Raw genomic sequence first — 21319 nt, forward strand, 5'->3', positions numbered from 1 at the left:
TAAACCGGAACTGAGAGAAATCTACAACCATTTCCGGTTTCAATGTTAGTTGAGAAAATATCAAGCCATATAAATCAAATTCCTTCTCGGGATATACGCTTGACTCTTCTATTTGTTTCCGTATTGCTACCAATTTTCACTCAATCTCCCAAAGCTGCTCAAGTTTCATACAATATTTTACAAACGTTGTTTGTTTCTACCATATAATTTCTGTTTCATTTAACAGATATAAATCGTAACTTGTTCATTCCACCAATATTCTATTGTGAAATTCGAAATTCATTTCGAAACGTGTTCTTCAAAAAGTAAATATTGTTGGTAAATAAAAGACCACGAGAGAAAAGAATAAACGAAATTAATTTTTGTGTTAGTAGATAGGATTTCAGAAACTATCAGAAACTGATATTTTACTTTAGATTCTACAAAATAAATCACAATTACCATCTATCAAGACATTTCTTGAACATATTTATAACAATTCAACTGTAGATAGGTATCTTTTTTTTTTTTTTTTTTTAAATGAACTTTTTAGTTTTCACATTAACAAATAGCAAATAATAACGAGGAATAATTGCAATTTATGGCGAATACGGTTCACTGTTCCATTTCTCTCTCTATTTACAAACGATTTAAATGTTGGGCTTCCACTTAAACAAATTAAGCAATTGTAATAACGTAAACCAATAGGTGCAGATGAAGAATTAAAAACACATTTAGAAAATTTGTAGGTAAAAACTTCTCAAGTCACACGGGAAGAGTAATATTTAAGGAACATATAGCGTCGGTACTGAGCGGAACGTTAAACTCTAAATCAACCAACCAAACAAATATGCACCCACGGGAGAGTCCACTAGGTCCAGAATTCCCCAAAACTTCGTTACTCGATATACATTTGCACACGTTCTTAATAAAACTAGGATATATTAGTTTAGCAGGGAATGATTTAATATAGATTAAAGATTTAACCTTATTCATCATCTGTACTATTTCTTTTCTGATAGAAACAATCAAATTTTATAATTTTTCGTGATAATATACAGATGGTGATCAGAAAAATTGAAAACTTACCAGATTAATATGGTGTCGGGCCACCTTTCGCCTTCAGAACAGCCTTGATGTGACGTGGGATGGATGCATAGAGGTCGTGAATGGTACAAGTGGAATTTTACACCATTCCTCGTGCAGGGCATCGACCAGTTCTGTGAGATAGGATGGAGGTGGAAATCGTCGCCGGAGTCGTGTTTCCAAGACGGACCACAGATGTTCAATTATGTTGAGATCTGGGAATTGGGCGGACCAGGGGAGGTGTTGAACTTCATCCCCATGTTCCTCAAACCACGCTGCAACAACACCAGCTGTGTGAATAGATGCATTATCATCCTGGAAGATGGCGTCATTGTCCGGGAACAACATCCGGACCATAGGATGCAAGTGGTCTCCTAAAATTGCGACGTAATCGTAGGCAGTGATTCGTCCGCTAAGTGTGACCACAGGACCCAATGAAAACCATGATATTGCGGCCCACAGCATCACCGAGCCGCCGCCATGTTTCACAGTTGGGCGGAGACACTGCAGATCATAAGCTTCTTTGGGCGTTCTCCACACATAAACACGGCCCGTGGTTGGGATTAGGGTGAAGGATCACTCATCCTATCATATCACACGTTTCCAGTCCTCAACGGTCCAAGTTTCATGGTCGCGGCACCATTTGCGGCGTGCGAAAGGGTTATGGTCCCTGATGAGCGGTTTGGCCCGTGAAACACGACCCTGTAAGTTCATGTTATGTTATTCGCGGCGGACTGTGATTGTCGAAACAGGGTGGGAAAGGTGCTCATTGAGTTCCTCCGTCACTCGCTCCGCAGTGGCACGACGGTTCTGCGTGACAATGCGCTTTAATACCCGGCGTGACCTGTCACTCATGATTTTCTTCCGCCCACTGTTCCGCTTCCCCGATGTGGTTTTCCCGTGTGTTTTGTAGGCCGACATCACCTTCGACACTGTCCCACGCGACACACCTAACACAGTAGCCACTGCCGTCACACTCACTCCACACAACCGCACACCAACAATTTGCCCTCTTTGAAAATCTGAGAGGTCTCCCATTTTACACTACCTTAGTCTGCTGCAGCCACTGGACTCTGCTGTTCCACTGCGCCTGACGTCGTATGGAGACCGACCTAACACACCACCACCAGCGGTCCGGCGCTGCGTGCGCCACGACACCACTGCCAACCCATACATCTGAGGTGTTGCCAACTACAGGTGTTTCCATTTTTCTGATCACCATCTGTAGTTGTCAGTACTTAAAAATTACCTACTATTTTCTTCTCGGCTGTAGAATAATACGCATTCGATACTACATAAACTTAGCGTCTTGTATTATTGGATCCGACATAACATCTGTGTGCGTACCTGCAACTAACGAACATATTAGTAAGCATCCACTAAGAAAATAAACCCTAGATAGCATCAGTATATTATTTACACCAAGAAATGTGATGCAAAGTTGTTTAATTAAGTGTCCCCATATTCTTAATCTGTGCCTATTATTAAAGTGATCTACTTCCGTACCTGGGTTCTATAAATAAACAGCGGCGCAAATCTGTCTTCAACATTGGAGGGGGCAAGAAAGACTTTTTTTTTTTTTTTTTTTGTTAAGCGATGCTCAAAATAATTATGAAGTTGAAAAACAATCCTGTGGAGGATCAGGGAGCAGAGTTGTCCATGATCCTCCATCAATTTCATCTCACTTTCCTTTCTGGTAACCGGACACGAATCATCACATTCCGACCCCTCCCAAAAAATAACACTTTTCAAATCGGATTATTGGGGGGACAGTCCCCCCGGTTCCAAGATTAGAGTGGACATGTCCCCCTCATCCCGCGGGATTTACGCCAGTGTAAATAAACGTCTATTTAACCTAACACAGCCTAATTAACTTAACATTAGCCTATTCTATATTATTCTACTGTATTTACGGTATGCAACCTTTAAGAAACCAATTACCATTGAAAAAGTAGTCTATATCATCCTATAAAAACAAACATTTCCTTTACAAATTAATTCCATCTAATAAATACGCATTATGTATGACCAGAAGTAAACCTCAACAAAACATAAATGCGATATTCATTTCAAAATCACATAAAGCTATGTTAACTACTACTGCTGTCCAATTGACAAGAAATGTCTCGTTTATGAAACGAGAGAAGAGTCAAAACGACATGTGATTTTGTAAACTCCCAAGTATTAGATGTCAAACACTGTTTTAGTTTTACATGAATTTGATGAAGCCAGTCGACTAAAAGCAGGGAATTCGTGTTATTATTCAGTTCGAAATCTCTTGTCGTCGCGAATTCTGTCAAGCAATTTGAAGCTTAAAATATATAAAACGATAATCATGCATGCTGTTCTGTATGGTTGCGAAACATGGTCGCTTACTCTGAGGGAAGAACATAGAAGGAAAGTATTAGAGAACAAAGATCTTGAGACGAATATTCAGACCCAAGAGGAACATGACAGTAACTTCATAAAGAGGAACTGCATAATTTATACCCATTACCAAACATCATTAGGGTCATCTAGGAGGCTCAGGTGGTCAGGTCATTAGGAATGGTCAGGGATGGAAGAAAGTGGAAACTCTTTCAAAGTTTTGACTGGGAGTCTAATTGGAACACAATCTTTAGAAGATCTAGTCGCAGATGAGAGGACACCTTAATAAAGATGGATCTCCAGAAACAGGAATACAAAGGAAGAACTGGATCCAGTTGGGTAAGGACAGAAATCAATGGAGACCTTTAGTGAACACGGCATTGAAATTCCAGGTTCCTTGAAGATAATTTATCAACATTTAAGATATGCAAGTCATTACACAATGTATTCTTAAAAAAATATATGGTTTAAATATTATTATCACACATCGTTTCGTAGATTTCTCGTGATGCAGAACTCTAGTAACATCTCTTGGTGAAATTAAGCAAAAACTAGGACATAAATTTTGTGGATAAATTCAGAAAACGGGACGAAGCTTTCACAAAATTTGCCAGACGAGATGGTGAAACCTTATTTCTCGTCTTGTCTTGTCTTGTAGGGAATAAAAGTAATGTCGACAGAAAAATCTCATAAATATGTAAATTATCTTTCAATAAGTACGCATTAACAAGTGCTGACTTATAACTAAATTCGGAATTAATAGGAAAATATCATTAGTTCTTTACTTTGCAATATTCACGATATTTTCAGGAAGAGCAGAATGTCAGAGTTCAGTAGCCAATCGCTGCGTTTTTTTCGTTTTATTCTTCCACTTCCCATTATGCCTTAAAAGTATATAAAGTATATATATATATATATATATATATATATATATATATATATATATATATATATATATATTGTGTGTGTGTGTGTGTGTGTGTGTGTGTGAATAACAACATAAGAAACTAATAACGAGCGGTCCCAGGTTCGATTCCTGGTGGGAGCACTCGGTCGGAAAAGTGTAAATTGCTTTTTCAGGCCAGCCACACTGAATAAGGTTTTCCTCATTCACACCAGGCAAATGCCGTTGTGGTACCTAACTTATAGGTCCCAGGCCGCTTCCTTACTTTCCTTTCTCTGGATTGTGTGCTTGCCCAGGAACGTCATCCCTCAAAATGTGAAGGGCTAAATGGCCTTAGATGCCGAAAGCCCAGAAATCTAAAATCCTAAATCCTAACATCTAATAATATAGTCATCAAAGATCCCTTGCTGCCAGTTGTAGTTCAAATGTGACAAATTCAAACGGAACATGGTGCGAATTCAATTCTTACAATTTTGAATGACAAATAAAAATGAACATATCTCCAGATTCCAGTTATTACGAGTTACTATTGTAAGTAATACAGCTGCTGTTAGTAAATTTCAGTGTTTTTAGATGCTTAGAGTAGGATACTCTAGGAAGAAAAATATGAAAAAAAAAAAAAAAAACGAGTCTAGGTATTGTATTTTAACGGATGGTTCTGAACTGTGTTGTAAGCGAAAGAAAATAATCACTCAGCCAATTTAAGCACCATAAAACAGATTGCAGGGATGCGCTAATCAAATGGTGATAAAGTTCAGAATCTTGTTCAAACGGAAGGCACGGCGGCTCAGTGGTAGATCGCTTACCTCTGGCGCGTGGGGTCTGTAGTTCGATCCCCAGCCAAGTAAGTTTGTGGTACACAACATCGTGCCCGTAGGTTTTCTCGGGGTACTCCCTTTTCCTCCCACTTTCCCATTCCACCAATTCTTCCATCATCATTTAGTACGTACGTCCGTTACTCCATACAATAACACTTAAAGGAAAGCTAATTTTTATTTATTTATTTATTTATTTATTTATTTATTTATTTATTGCAATAGACAACTAAAATGATTACCTAAATAAAGTTCGTTAATACAGTCAATCTATTAACACCTCCATAGGTAACGATGACGTACTCCTTCAAAATCTGTAAAATTCCCTAACGGCTATGCAACATGCACATATATATATTCTTTTTACCGGAATTTCTTTACTCCAACGTGATGAACTCTTTATTGCTGCTTAAGAAACACAATATATTATAGAAATATTCAATTATTTCATTTCAAATGAAATATACCTCTCTACCAGAGGTAAAAGTGACATCATGCCGTTCCTCCACCTCCAAAATACATGTACGGCGTCCCCCCCAGTTCCTATAAAGTTACAATGGAGAAAGATAGGCAGGGGGACTGCCTGACGTCATGCCGCTACGTCCGTCCCCTTAACTTTTCAGATTCACTTTTACCCCTGCTTTCTACTAATCCGAATTTTAATATAAGTGTAGAGTTAAAAAAGAACGTAGGAAAATAAATAACTTTACATTGAAATAAATGGATTCAATAAATTAATTACAAATCTTACAACAGATGACACAGTAGTAATTTTCTGCAAACATAGGAACCAGTTGAAAAATAGTAGTTTTAATTCACAAAGTCTTCTTTTTTTCTTATTTCAGTTATTTCAAAAATAAAAATATACTGTATACAGAGTACAGCTAAAGTATTTTACTTGAACATTATTTCTGTGAATCGTAAATTAAGCAAATATATTAACTGCTTTTTTTTTTTTTTAAAAAAAAATATTGCTTTTCTGAACAGTCCCAAAAGCAGACTGAACTCACAACAAGTTGTACAAAATAGAGCAGCCAGGGCCATCACTGGGCACGCAAAAGACACTAGATTGGAACAACTCCATGAAGACCTCGATCTCCCATTTCTTCAGGAAGTCAGGGAAAGACGTTCTGCCAATTTCTGGAGAAAAATCAGGAATTCCCCTCACCCGCACATAGCAGCCATAGGAACAAAAATCCCAAGAAGAAACTACTACAAGATGCCAGGACCACCACGCTGAACCGAACTCAACCCACGACTGCACAGAGGGGCCTTGCGACAGTTGCAAGCCCAACCCAAGCTAACTAACAGTCCCACAACCCGAGAATCCCACAACACTGAATGAAGGCAAGGGCTTCGGCCCGAAACTTCCCCCAGAGGCCAAAAGGCCTGCCAAGAAAAGAAGAAGAAGAATAAGAATGAACAGTCATGTAATATAAACGAAAGTAATACAATTTTTCATGAACCAGCTGATCAAACTTAAGTATAATCTCAATATTCTTTACTTCAATTGATGCAATAACAGAGCATTGACTTAAATAAGTAATTTCCATTTACTTGGAATTTATTATTTACTTTAGTTAACAATCACATTTGAAATTACATACATTTAATCACAAAATGAAAGCAAGTAGCAGTGTCAGGGTACACCACGTGAAGGAATTTGCTTTGAGTATCGTGAAATTTTTCTCAATAAGTGTTGCAAAACGGATGTGGTGATAGATTGCCATTACTTCTGATTTAATTAGAGATACTGGAGTGGAGATGGAATACATTCTTTGGACGCTTGGTTTTCACCATGCATTACAGTTTTTATTCTATGGCGATCAACGTTAAAACCGGAAGTTGTTGATTTCTGTCACTTCCGGTTTGAATAGGAAGCTAAGAGAAATGATAGTGGCTATCCTTAGAATGCTAAATCAATTCAAATAAAAGCGCTTCTTACTATCTCGTAGCGTGTTTTCTCTGTGCAGGTTATTGAATCCGGAAGCTGTCGTGAATTTCAATCACTTCCGGTTAGTATCAACTTAATAATGGGTATTTTTGGGACGCTTAATCGATTGCAAAAAAAAAAAAAAAAAAAAAGTTTCTCGTTATCTATTGCCGTTTTTGTTCTATGGTGATTCCATGGTGTTCTATGGTGAACATTTAAGTCGTAAATGGTTAATTTTATAGCACTTCTCCTTTGAATTTTGGATCCAAAAACGAACTCCACTTCTAGCTTTTGAGTCTCTGTTTCTGATCAAATTTGATGGAGATCCATTGAGTAGTGTTTGAGATTTTTTTGCCTCCTGGATGGACGGAGCGACGCACGGACAGTCTAAATATATAATGAAGTTTTGGTGAACTAATCGCCTTATTAACATGGAAATTAAATACATTTCTCGTCAGAAATCAAAGCAAAATCTTACTGAAAATTGCTTGCCTATACAGTACATTATCCAAATTGTAAAATTAGTTACAAACAAACTGCCGTAAAGTTTCCATGAGAAATGAAGTTTCTTATCACTTTATACCAATTTTCATGTTGTTTAAATTATGAAATATGATTGATAATATATACAGTAGTAATGTAAACGTCCTCTATTATGTAAACAGTAAATCTGAAATTGCAAATATACAGAGTGCTTCGAAACAACACCAACAACGTTAGGGAGGTGATTCCTCACGCGAAGATAAGACAAAAAGTATAGACTAACCTGGGTGCACAAATGCTTCCTTTCGGAGTTATAGGCTGCCGAAAACATGAAAAAATGAACTTTAAAAGTCCATAGCCAATAAACTATGGAACCTACTGTAGTCTGGTCAAGACTACACTTAAGAACTAGTACGTCCCCTATCCCAATATCCAAGTTTCACAATCCTGCGGTATTTCCGCATCGATTTTTATGGAGGTAGTTGGTGAGTACTTCAAACTATATGTCCGTTGTGTGAGTATCTTAGGATTCTGAAACATGTACTTTTGGACATAGTCTTGCAGCTATGGACCTTTAAAGTCCATTCTTTCATATTTCCGGTGGCCTATAACTCCGAAAGGAAGCATTTGTGCACCAAGGTTGGTCTATACTTTTTTATCTTATCTTGATGTCAGGAGTCACCTCAGGCCGGTAGCCAGTCCAAATATGTAGGGGAAGGGGGTCCGGTAGAAGTTCGGGGGGGGGGGTGATCCAACCATAGTATAGTTCATCGCCATATTATATTTCATTTGCAAGCATACCATGAAAATTTGTCACCTCCCAAACGTCGTGTTGTTTTGAAACACCCTGTCTGTATATGGAGAAGATATAGAAGTTGTGTAAAATATTTTAGCTTACTGCAATTATTTACTCTGAATTCAACAAAGTGAAATATCTTAAAGCTATATATATATATATATATATATATATACATATATATATATATATATATATATATATATATATATATATATAATGCAAATTTGATTGGCATTCTTATATTCTCTATACGTAGCCATTTACTAACTATCCAGTCATATTTTACCTTGTTAAAAGATTCTTTTTCTACTAATTATACTTAAATTCACAGTTCAAGACTTAAAATAAAACTTATTAAATTGAATAAAAGCAACATTTTAACTCTAACGGTTGTTTAAAGAAATATTCGTAACTTTTAATGATCAAAAACTTATGTATTCAATTTTCACCTTCAAAGTCTCTATCCCAAAAACGTCGTTAGAGAGGATTATGATCGTACCGTTATGGAGACATTTACATTTAACATATTTAGTTTTTAAATATGAAAACAAGATCTAATAAAAATTAATTTTAAAGAACTAACTAACTCTATGGCCTATGGAACCCGGAGGTTCAATGCCGCCTTCACAAAAGCTCTCCACAGACTTCTATCCTTTGCTAACTCCATCCAGTTTCTAGTTTGTATTCCTATCTCTGCGAGATCCGTCTTAATATTGTCCTCCCATCTGCGCCTAGATCTTCCTAATGGTCGTTTTCCGATTGGTCTTCCAGTCAAGACTTTGAAAGCGTTTCTACTTTCTTCCATTCTAGCTACATGACCCGCCCACCTAAGCCTCCTAGACTTGACGACCCTAAAAATGTTGGGTAAACCATATAAATTATGTAGTTCCTCTTTATGAAGTTTCCGCCATTCCCCATTCCCGTTCCTCTTGGGTCCGAATACTCTTCTCAGGATCTTGTTCTCAAATACTTTCAGTCTATGTTCTTCCCTCAAAGTAAGCGACCATGTTTCGAAGCCATACAAAACAACAGGCATGATTATCGTTTTGAATATTTTAAGCTTCAAATTCCTCGACAGAATTCGCGACGACAAGAGATTTTGAATCGAATAGTAACACGAATTCCCTGCTATTAGTCGACATTTAATTTCTCCGTGAATATGATTTTCCTGTGTCAATATTGATCCTAGACATTTGAAACTATCCACTTTATCAAAAGTATTATTTAATATTTTAACGCATCCATAATTTGCTGTATTCCGGTCCCGACGCACTTCCATGTATTTGGTTTTCTCTGCATTTAATTCTAAATCCATGTCCCTGCAAGCGTTTAATAAGATCTCTGCATTTCTTTCTATTGTTCTCCTAACATAACCTATTAAATATACATCATCAGCATATGCCATAACCTGGTGAATACCGTTCAACTCTAGGCCCTGGTTGCTATCTTTGATTTTCCTTATAGCGTATTCCAGAACAAAGTTAAATAATAATGGCGACAACGCATCTCCTTGTTTCAGGCCATTTTCGACGTGAAAGCTCGTGGACAAAAATTTTCCTACCCGGACTTTACTTTGGGATTCATTTAAACATACGTATCTTAATTAATCTAATTAGCTTTTTCGGTATTCCAAGTTCTGTAAGAACGTTGTATAATGTTTCTCTCCTAACTGAGTCGTACACCTTTCTAAAATCAATACATAGTTGATGTACCGGGGTATTGTATTCCCACTTTTTTTCGAGTATTTGGCGAATGGTAAATATTTGGTCGATAGTTGATCGATTTCGTCTAAATCCGCACTGATAATCTCCAATAATTTCATCTGCGTATGGGGTCAGTCTTGCTAATAGAATATTTGAAAGGATTTTATAGGATGTTGACAGAAGAGAAATGCCTCGATAATTATTAGTCAGTTTTGTCGCCTTTCTTGTGAATTGGAACAATGATTGATTCTTTCCACTCTTGTGGCAATTCTTCCTTGTTTCAGATAAGGAGAATGAGTTTGTGTATCTTGTTTCGCAATTTTTCACCTCCAGCTAAAATTAACTCAGCCGGAATTTCATCTACACCCGGAGATTTGTGTTTCTTCAATTTCTTTAGAGCGGTTTCTACTTCTATTCGGTTGGGTTCTGGAATATACGGTTCTGCGGTGTATATATCTTTTTCTCCACGTACACTAGTTTTTGGTTGCATGTTAAGCAAATCGTCAAAGAAATCTTTCCATCTATTTAAGATGCTATCCGTATCAGTGAGAACTGTACCGTCAGATTTCTTTAATATATAAGCACGAGGTTGATAGCTTTTCTTAAATTCGTTGATTCCCTTATACATGTTCCGGATGTTTTTATTTTTACTATTATCTTCAAGTTCCTTAATTTTAGCTTTCAAAAAATCGCGTTTCTTTGTTCTAAAAGTTTTGGACATTTCCCGCCGGATATCTGCGAAATTTTGTGTAGTTATTTCATTCGGATTTTGTAGCCAACGTAATTTTGCCTGTTTTCTCTTCTCTGCTAGTTTTATGCATTCCTGGTCAAACCATTGTTTGTTCCTACGTATTTCCGCGTGTCCCAATTTTTCTGTTGCTGAAATTTTAATGCTATCTCTAATTTCAATCCAGGTATCCTCAACACTAGTGCACTCCGAATCTTCTAAAGCCGAGAATCAACTTCAATCTGGTATTTCTCTCTTACCTGGCTTTCTTCTAATTTCTTTAAATTGAATCTCTCCGTTTTCGCGTAATGAATATTGCCTTTATTCAAAGATAACATCTCTTGTATTATCGCTGCTACCAGGTAGTGGTCAGTGTCACAATCAGCCCCTCTAAACGACCGGACATCAATTATGCTAGATTGCCTTCCAACAACGGAGTTTCACTTTTCAAAGCGTAACAAACGCTGTTTTGACAAAAATAGACTTCCCAAAGCAAGAACAATTAATAATAGTTTATGAATTCTTTCACTTTAAATTATCTTGACATGAAGTTACATGAATTAGAAAAGAAAAAAAACCATTGCAGTCTCCAGTACTTCAACTCATTTATGTCAACACGAAAGTACAAATACGGATTTTAATATAATATACACTAAATTTTAATATAAATAAATTAATAATAATAATATTAACATTATAACTTCAATAACATTATTACCAAGTGCAAATGACCGTTGCTATATGTGGCTGTTTTGTCCATTTGTGTGGGAGTTATGACCGATTGTGTGGGCGTTTTGACATTTCTTGAGTGTGGGAGTTTTGGCTGTGGGGGTTTGACCGTTCGTGCGTTTGGGAGATTTGTCCATTTGTGTGGGGGTTATTGTAACACCACTGGTTCTTAATAAATATTTCTTGAGCCACAATATATATAACAGAACATTGAATCGTAAATATTATTTATTTATACCTTCGTTTACAAACCGTTAATTTCTTAAACATCAATTCTTCTGATAACTTCGTAGTCTATTACTCAACAATCTTACTTATTTATATATCCAATTACAGTAACTAAGGAGCAATGATAATCTTTACAATTTCCTTTTTTTCTTCTTCTTTACAAAATATGCTCCGTTGTCGCACCTCTGATCGTCTTTCTAATACCGGTACAGGTAAATAATAGTACAACAGTACAACACTATACAACATACCGTTGTATCATGACCGATCGTGTGGGCGTTTTGATATTTCTTGAGTGTGGGGATTTTGGCTGTGGGGGTTTTGACCGTTCGTGCGTTTGGGAGATTTGTCCATTTGTGTGGGGGTTATGACCGTTTGTGTGGGCATTTTGACATTTCTTGAGTGGGGGTTTTGACCTAGACCCGTTAAGTCACCATTTGGATTTGATGCCAACCCCTTATCCTGGAGAGATTCATCCTTGCCCCATGGGATCGGAAACCTTTACCCGAAACCTGGGATTGGCACCTTTCTCCAGTCATCGTTCAGTCCCCCTCTAAGCTGTATACCCCCCGGTAGGATCGTCCAAGCAATACGGGACAATCTAATTACGGTAGAGGTACTCCGTACATTACCAGAGCCAATGATTGATGTAAGCTATGTATATTTAAAGACATGAGGACTCGAACATCTCAAAGTTCCCATAGAAATGCCACAAATGATGCGTTCTCCCAAATACACGAATAGTCATAACCCAGAAACGGGTAGATTGTCGTTGCAACCTCACAAATAGACAAAAACAACACATGCAATAAAAAGTAATTTGTGTGGTTGATGTGACCATTCCTGTGGGCTTTTTAACATCTTCTGACTGCGCGGTTACTGCCTAGATCTCTCAGAATCATATGGTAAGTCGGGAATGACTACACTTATATACAAGAAAGCAAGCTCCGATCCTGACATTTCATAGAATTATAAGCCATCAGGTAGGCCACAGATCTTTCGGAACTGTATCGCCAGAAAATTAATTTTACCTGACTTTAATTATCCGACATAATGAGTTCAGGACGCAATTCGGATGTACAGAAACCTGGATAATTGGAGTAATCACCAAAGGCATGTTAAGTTCTGAAATAAAAGATTCTCTTAAATAAAGGATAAACAAAAATAGCTTTTGTTTAATAAAGAATGGTAGGCAGAATATTCAATATAACTCTATTCACTTAAAATCCAGTTATATTTTTTAAAACACATGCGAACTCTTCGAATTCTTCTAAAAATATAATATAAAAATAGAGAAATACAGTATCAATTAAACTGGTCTAACGGCGATTACAAAATTCTAAATAAACATTAAATTTTAACATTGGTTTAAATAGGAATTTCAATAAAATCATATTTTTACGAACGAATACATGCAGTTCGTACTTCAGTAAGTTATTTTTCTAAGTTCATCCGGATGTTTGGTGATTCGAGTGACTGGAGCTCGGATACTTGGAATTATATTGTTTTATTATTATTGCTCATAAACATTATTAAGGAGCCTAATCTCTGCGAAATTAAAAACCGCTAATCTTACAATAATTATGTGATATCTTCAAATAGATAAAAGATAATCGAAATGTGGTACAAGAGCGCGCTAGACAATATTGTTTTGCATGATGTACCGTTAGCACGAGTCACCTAGTATCTTTCCGTTTGCAACCATTTATAAACGCGAAAATAAATGTAGATTTCTAAATGGCTGAAAATGGAAAGCAGATAAGAGAGTCGTGATAACGGTATCTCATGTAAAATAATATTGTCAAACGAGCTCTTGTTTTACCTTTTCGATCGTCTTTGATCTATTTGAAGATATCACATAATTACTGCAAAATTTACGATATTTTAATTTCTCTGTGATGGGGACTCTTAAATACCCAGTCTATATATGAGAATGTTAGAAAGAAGGAAACTAATACAAAAGGTGTGTAAAAATTGTAAAACTTGTATGAATACGTTATGTAAAATAGAGGGTTACTTTACTTTTGGTATTAACTACATACATACTCACGCATGCAACTACTTTTTCCATATAAAGAAGATACTGATTGCCCGAGTGAGTATTTTAAGTCCTGATTGTTACAACTGCTCACCAGGAGCTCATCTTTCTATTCGACAGTATGACGACAACGGCCGTGACGAACCAAGCGGAGGTCTCTTCAGTCCACTCAGGCTCCTGACAGATTCTGTGTCCACAGTACTTAGGGTAAGTACAATTCCATGTTCTCCATACGTAAGTACGCATTTTACTTTCTAAATATCTTTCCTCTAAGGTCAGGGCTTATTATGGCGGATTTCTTTAAGGTGAATTTAAAGAAGTACTAATAAACAATAGATGGCAGACTTGCCCCTATATTTCCAATGCATTTTGTAAAGAACGTCAATATCCAAAATAATTCAATCAAATTCAATAGATAGCAGTACATGTCTCTTATCTTTCGAGCGTATTTTGTTGAAAGACAATATCTAAGATAATCAAATTCAAGAGATGGTAGTATGTGCCTCTTATCTTGCGAACGTATCTTGCAGAAAGTGACAATATACATGACAATTCAATCAAATTCAAGAGATGGTAGTACGTGCCTCTTATATTTCGAGCGTATTTTTTAGAGAGCGACAATGTTTATGATAATTTTATCAAATCCAAGAGATGGCAGCACGTACTTCTTATCTTTTGAGGGTATTTTGTAGAGAGCGACAATATTCATGATAATGAGATGGGAGCACATTCCCTATTTACTAATCTTCCTGCTGAGCTCATGGACATCAAAAAGTTTTACCAAAAACTAATACGATACTGTTCTAGACTGGATCTCCAACAATTAAACAAGACCTCTAGCGGAATCATCCTGAAAGCAAAAAAAAAAAAAAAAAAAAACGATCTTTATAAGCATCTCATCTATAAAGTGGGACCAGCAATGTTTGGCGTTAACACGAAAATTCAACTCCTTAAAACTCCTCATATCAAAACACCACCTCCGCCTCGGCGTACTCCATTACTCTCTGTAGTTATCCGTGGAGTTGATCCTACCTATACCGAACAAGACATACTAGAGGAACTAAAGCAAGATGGGATTCAACCTACACGAGCTCTCCGTATTAAAAATGCTAATGGCCCTACATATATGGTCAGACTACTAACAGATGATCCAGCACTGGTAGACGATCTTCTAAATAACGGTGTCTACATCTACCGTTGCCACCATCGGATCGAGCCTTCGTGCACATCCCCGCCTCTCTCACTACGGTGTGAAAATTGCCTAACTTATAATGCGGATCCAACGAACAAGTGCACAAATCCTTCCGTCTGCTCCCACTGCAAAGGAGATCATAAAATAAAGGAGTGTCCTAAGCTCAACGAACCCTCCAGATGCAACACTTGTGACGAGGAACATCAAACCTACTCCTACAAGTATAAGGGCAAACCTAAACCACTTCCGGATAAGCCCGAGACTGTTGTACCTCTACGCGTTTATGTCTCATCACGTCCGACTAGTACCACAGCGACCACACAAACATCTTACTTACCACCACCTACTGTGGAAAGTATTTTGAAGTTCATCACTATCGTTCTTCAAAATGCCTTTCCCTTCCAGCGTGAAGCTATTCTAAATCATGCAACCAAAGCCACCTTCGATATATTCCAGCTCCACATGGCAGCTACATATTCCGGCCTCTCTACCTACTTCCATTTTCATACAGACACCCATCATGAATAGTACAGGTCAGAGAAGGACGACTATTACATTGCTATTCTGCAATATTCGTTCGCTACCTACCAACCGAGTTCTCCTAGAAACTTTAGCAACTCAGCACAATGCAGATAGCATCCTTCTTAATGAAACCTTTCTAAAACGATCTGACCGCTTCTGTCTTCCACGTTACCATCTCATACGCTCTGATCTGCCACAAAACATCGCACGTGGTGGTGCAGCAATAGCCGTTAAGCATTCTATTCCACGGCGCCATATCATACCACATTCTCCCGGGCTATATCCCGAACACGCCATACAGACGCTCTATTTTCCAGCTACTACTATTACCATCACCACCATCTACGTTCGATCTACACAGCCACTTCCGTATCGTTTTCTGACATACTTAGATCTCAACTTTAAAACATACATCTTCTTAGCAGACATCTACTACCATTCTCGTACAGCAGCTCAGAAACAACGCTTTCATGATTTCCTCCAAACTACTCATAGTTCTTTACTGCAGCTTCAGCATCCTACTCTTCCGGAAAGCGATACTAGTCCCGACGTGGTAATCATTTCCAATAATCTGTTACCACTTGCTACTATAGATGTCCTTGGTTCCATAGGTAGTGATCATCTACCAATACTTCTCTCTATAACTCCACGTCTGACATACACTGCATCTGCATCACCACGCACACCCAGATATAACTTTAGCAAAGCTCGGTGGGATCACACTTATATTACCGAAAATCTGCCGGCTACTACACCTACTCTCACAACAGTTGCATCTATTGAAACACTCTCCCACACTCTGACTGACATAGTCTCTAACGCTAGGGATTACGCAGTTCCTAAATGTACCAACATATTATCTAGACCTCGTTTACCAGCACGCACCTCGATCTTCTCCGGCGCTCACACGAGTATTTAACAGAGTTCGGTCGCACACCTGACCGCCGATTTCTTTTTCTCCATCGTCAATTCCAACGAACGGTACAGAGCTACTAGTAGCCCGCAAACGACTAGACTGGCGTGCCTCCTGTAATGCTTTGCGCCAAGAAACAAATCCCACTAAATTCTGGAATATCTTTAAACGTCTAACATTTCAGAAACAGAGCCCACAATATCCCATCATATGTGCTGACCAAGTACCAACGACAGATGCAGAAAAGGCAACTGCTTTCGCTACATATCTTGAGGGAGTCTTCACTCCACACACTACACCTTTGTTCACTTGTCCTACAGATACTCATATCTCACACGCTGGTTCTCTAGTGCAGCCATCATTTCAACCTGATTTCAACTACCACCTTGATCCCACAAATCAGCTCACTGCTCCAATAACATCAGATGATATTGCAGCTGTTCTTAAATGCCGTCGCAACACAGCTCCGGGGGCAGACTCAATAATCGTCAACTGCTTAAGGCACCTGTGGCGTTTCTAGTCTTGCTTGCTTCTTTGTATACAACTATTTTGTCTACAGGCTATTTTCCATTGCTAAAATTGTGGTCTTTCTAAAACCTCGCAAAGATCCAACTGCTGTGTCATTAGCCTTACTAACGTGTTTAGCAGGACACTAGAACGCCTTCTGGTAAAACGGCTCCATCACTATCTACAAATCACGAAAAAACTACCAACCATTCAAGCTGGATTCCGTCCACTCTATAGCACTGCTGACCAATTACTCAAACTTTCTACACTACTTGTCAACCATATTAGTAAGCGTTTACCATCTGTTTTGATCTCCTTTGATATTGAAAGAGCGTTCGATACTGTTTGGCATGAGGGGTTAATTTACAAACTCAAACGTCTGCTTCCTCACAGTTATGTCCGATTAATAGCCAATTTTCTACATCAGCGCCAGGCTTTCGTTCAGATCAACAGGGCAAAGTCCCACATCTTTCAACTCCGCGCCGGTGTGCCCCAAGGATCTGTTTTATCTCCTCTATTATATATTCTTTATGTAGCCGACGTGCCTCAACCTCAGTCCCCACTATATGCCTTACAATTTGCTGATAATACCGCTTATGTCGCATTGGGATCTTCTGTTGATCGCATTAATTAACTCCTACAACCAGCTTTGGACAACTAGTTACATGGTGCCTGAAATGGAAGCTCAAGCTGAATTCAACTAAGACTCAAATGACTCTCTTTGGGCTCAAACGCAATAAATACTTTATCAGTCACAATCCGGAACGTATTCATTTAACTCTTTTTGACTCTCCAATACCAATTCAAAACAGTCTCAAATATCTGGGTGTAATATTCGACAAACATCTTACTTGGAAGCCTCATCTGAAACAATTAGAAGCTAATATCCGGCGCCGTTTGAACCTTTTACGAAACCTTAAAGGCACCACGTGGGGTCTTAATACAAAACTTCTACTGCTAACATATAAAGTCTTTGTACGCCCAGCAGTCACGTACGGACATCTTGCCTGGTTACCAGCAGCACCAACTTACTATGAGCGTCTGAAAGTTCTCGAAATACATGCCTTACGTCTGGCCTACTCTCTCGCTTTCGATACTCCCACTGCTGAAATATATCGTCGTGCGCAATTTCCAACCATTTTGCCACACCTCTACCATCTACGCCAACGCTACATAGCGACACGAATCCAATTGGCACATCCCATCGCCCATGAGCTGTTAGACCAAGTTCCTGCTGTACCACGCTATGCCTACAAACTGGATCATCTCTTAGCAATATACGAATGCACCGAAACCATAGATCAGTATAATCCTGACCGCCGTATCTACCACCGAAATCCACATATATATTGCCCATAACCTCCGTACATGTACTCAAGGTACATTTTAACACAATAGCCAACTATGACACATCCTCGTCAACCTGATTTTGCTATTAGTTCCCTACTTCAATCCTACTATTATTATATAGCCTGAAACCATTCTCCATGTCACATAATCTAAAAAGTTGAAAATATCTCTGGCCATAGAGAAGGTGTTGCCTTCTACGGCTCGCCCATCTATTGAATGGGAATGAAACTCTTCTTTAAGAAAAAGAGCACATCCCTCTAATCTTTCGAGCGTATTTTGTAGAGAACGACAATATCCAAGATAATTCAATGAAATTCAAGAGATGGCAGCACGTGCCTCTTATCTTACTATCGTATTTTGTAGAGAGCGGCAAAATTTATGATAATTAAATCAAATTCAAGAGATGGCACCACATGTCTCTTATCTTTCGAGCGTATTTTATAAAGAACGACAATATTTATGATAATCTTATCCAAGCGATGCATATTCAAACTTTACTCAAAGACAAGTTGAACAAATAACCAGAAATTAATCCGTGCAAGGTTGTGGATATTTTGTTTCATAGGAGAGTTAAATTATTGGGGTGATACTGAGAAGTAAAATTAAGTGCTGCCATCACCAAAAGAAAGTAGATTCATAAAAAACTTGCATGATTATTCATTCAACTTGTCTTTTAACCAAGTTTGAATGCTCATCTTTTAGATTTGATTGAATTATCATGAATATTGTCGCTCTCTAAGAAGTAATTGTTGACAGTTGAAATTGCACTTACCTTAAAACAGGCGACTGAAAATCACGGATACTAATACCATCACACACTTATTCTGCCGCTTTTTTTTTTACTTACTAGGTTCCTTTTTACCATCGTATTCTGCCATTTCTGGTAGATTACTTTCCATAAACTAAGAGACTACTATGCATAACATTCCTCAGCCAATATCTTTGTCTTGAGGTAATAGTTTTCTGTTTCAATATAGTTCATCAATTGTAGTCTCTTTCGACCCTCTCTCTATTTCCTACCATCTCATATCCCAACACGTCTCTCAAGACACATTTCCTTCTCAGTCAATTAGATTCCCTTCTTTTAAATTAACCCAATATTGTTCTCTCCTAATATTCTTAACCCTTCCTCACTGAATTCCGTTCGGCCTAGCTAATGTTCTCATTTGCCTCACATTCACAATTTAGAAAATTTAAATCTCTCTCTCTCTCCCCCCCCTTTTTTTGGGACGTTTTTCTGTAGTTTTCATGTTTCTGCCCCACACACCATAATAAAACAACTTTGGGTGTCTTTTTCCTAGCTGTTTACTCGAATATCTACAAAATATACTTTTCTTCTTCGTAAATTCTTCCTTCACCATTCCTATTCTTTTTTTTTTTTTTTTTTTTTTTTTTTTTTGCTTTTGCATTTAATGTCTTCATTAATAATATTATTTACGTACTGAAAACTAATCATCTGTTTTACTATCTTTTCTCCTACTAACCTATTCGTAGTGATATAAAATTCTCTTTATTTCAATACAATCCGAGTGTTGTAATATTTCGTCCTTTTTTGTTTAAATGCTTCGGGCTAAATGCAAGGCCGGATTTAGCATTTTGGTGCCCCTACGCCCAATAATTTTTTCCGCCCCTAGTCTGCTTAAAGTTACTTTCCTAAAAACCTTTATTAAAAAATTATATGAGGCCTATATCTTAATTGCTCAAACACCACTCCACGATGCAATTTTATCATTGCAAGTTTTTTGAGGAATTTACTTGGTTCTGGGCTTAACAAAATACCGTTAATGTATTAACAAAAGATTGGTGAATAACTTTGGTTTTGTTCAATTTAGCCATTTGGGCAAATAAATAAAAAAAAACTGTAATAAATTATAAAATAATTTTAATCTCAGAAACACAGCTTACATTTTTTTCTCTCGGCCGTTCGCCCCCTGGGAGCTTGCGCCCATAGGCCCGGGCCTATTGGGAAATCCGGCCCTGGCTAAATGGTTGCAGTTTTTTGTATCCTCCCGCAGAACTCTAATAATACAAGACACTATATTTCCGAAGGGAGCTAATGTAGTTAAGATTTTACATTAATAGATTCAGATCTCATATGAAGTCGATGCTGAAAACAGGTACTAAACATCAAAACATCTACTGTATTATTCATCTTCCTTTTCTTTTGTTTTTATTATCACATATTATATATTATCTTTAATAAGATAAATTTGTCTCAAATTATGCACTAACTGGTTTCTTTTCTCTTTTCTTTTTTCTACTATCATGCGTTTCATTTTATCTTTAATAAGATAAATTCCTCTTAAATTATGCACTAACTAGTTTATTTTTCTTTTCCTTTTTATTATTGTAAGTTCTATCATATCTTTAATAGATGAAGTCCTCTCATATCATGCACTAACTGACTTCTTTTTTTCTTTTTTCTTTTACTATTTACGTTTTATCATATCTTCAATAATATAAACCTCTCTCAAATTATGCACTAACTGGTTTCTTTTCCCTTTTTTCTATTATAATATGTTTTATCATATCTTTAATAAGATAAATTCCTCTCAAATTATGCACTAACTTGTTTCTTTTCCCTTTTCCTTTTTGCTATCATGCATTTTATTATATCTTTAATTTGATAAATTCCTCTCAAATTATGCACTAACTGGTTTCTTTTCCCTTTTTTCTATTATAATATGTTTTATCATATCTTTAAATTCCTCTCAAATTATGCACTAACTTGTTTCTTTTCCCTTTTCCTTTCTTGATATCATACGTTAGTGCATAATTTGAGAGGAATTTATCATATTAAAGATATTATTATATCTTTAATTTGATAAATTCCTCTCAAATTATGCACTAAAGGTTTTCTTCTTTTTTTAATATATACCCATTATTGATCTGTGTTCATGGTAAGAAAAAAGTGAAGAAACGTATAAACCTCTTTTTGTTTATTAGTGAAGGCCAATTCTGGTTCATTCACACTTTACTAATAGATATGCCGAGACTTTGTCGTTATATACGCATTATTATAACAGTCAATTGTTCCATTGTAG

At 37.2% G+C, this 21319-nt stretch overlaps 1 protein-coding gene across 2 annotated transcripts in view; it reads left to right on the forward strand.

Moving 5' to 3' along the window:
• Positions 1–21319, forward strand: part of LOC145680466 (uncharacterized) — a 112235-nt gene that overhangs the window by 70142 nt on the left and 20774 nt on the right. Inside the window, exon 5 of one of the 2 annotated variants that reach the window (XM_081751030.1) lies at positions 13831–13998. In XM_081751030.1, coding sequence (XP_081607156.1) covers positions 13831–13998 — 168 coding nt within the window. The remainder of the gene's footprint in view (positions 1–13830; positions 13999–21319) is intronic. The other variant, XM_081751031.1, reaches the window with a different exon arrangement.

The sequence above is a fragment of the Thermobia domestica genome, chromosome 3 (genome assembly GCF_964235325.1).
Source record: "Thermobia domestica chromosome 3, izTheDome1.hap1.1, whole genome shotgun sequence".
Lineage (NCBI taxonomy): Eukaryota > Metazoa > Arthropoda > Insecta > Zygentoma > Lepismatidae > Thermobia > Thermobia domestica.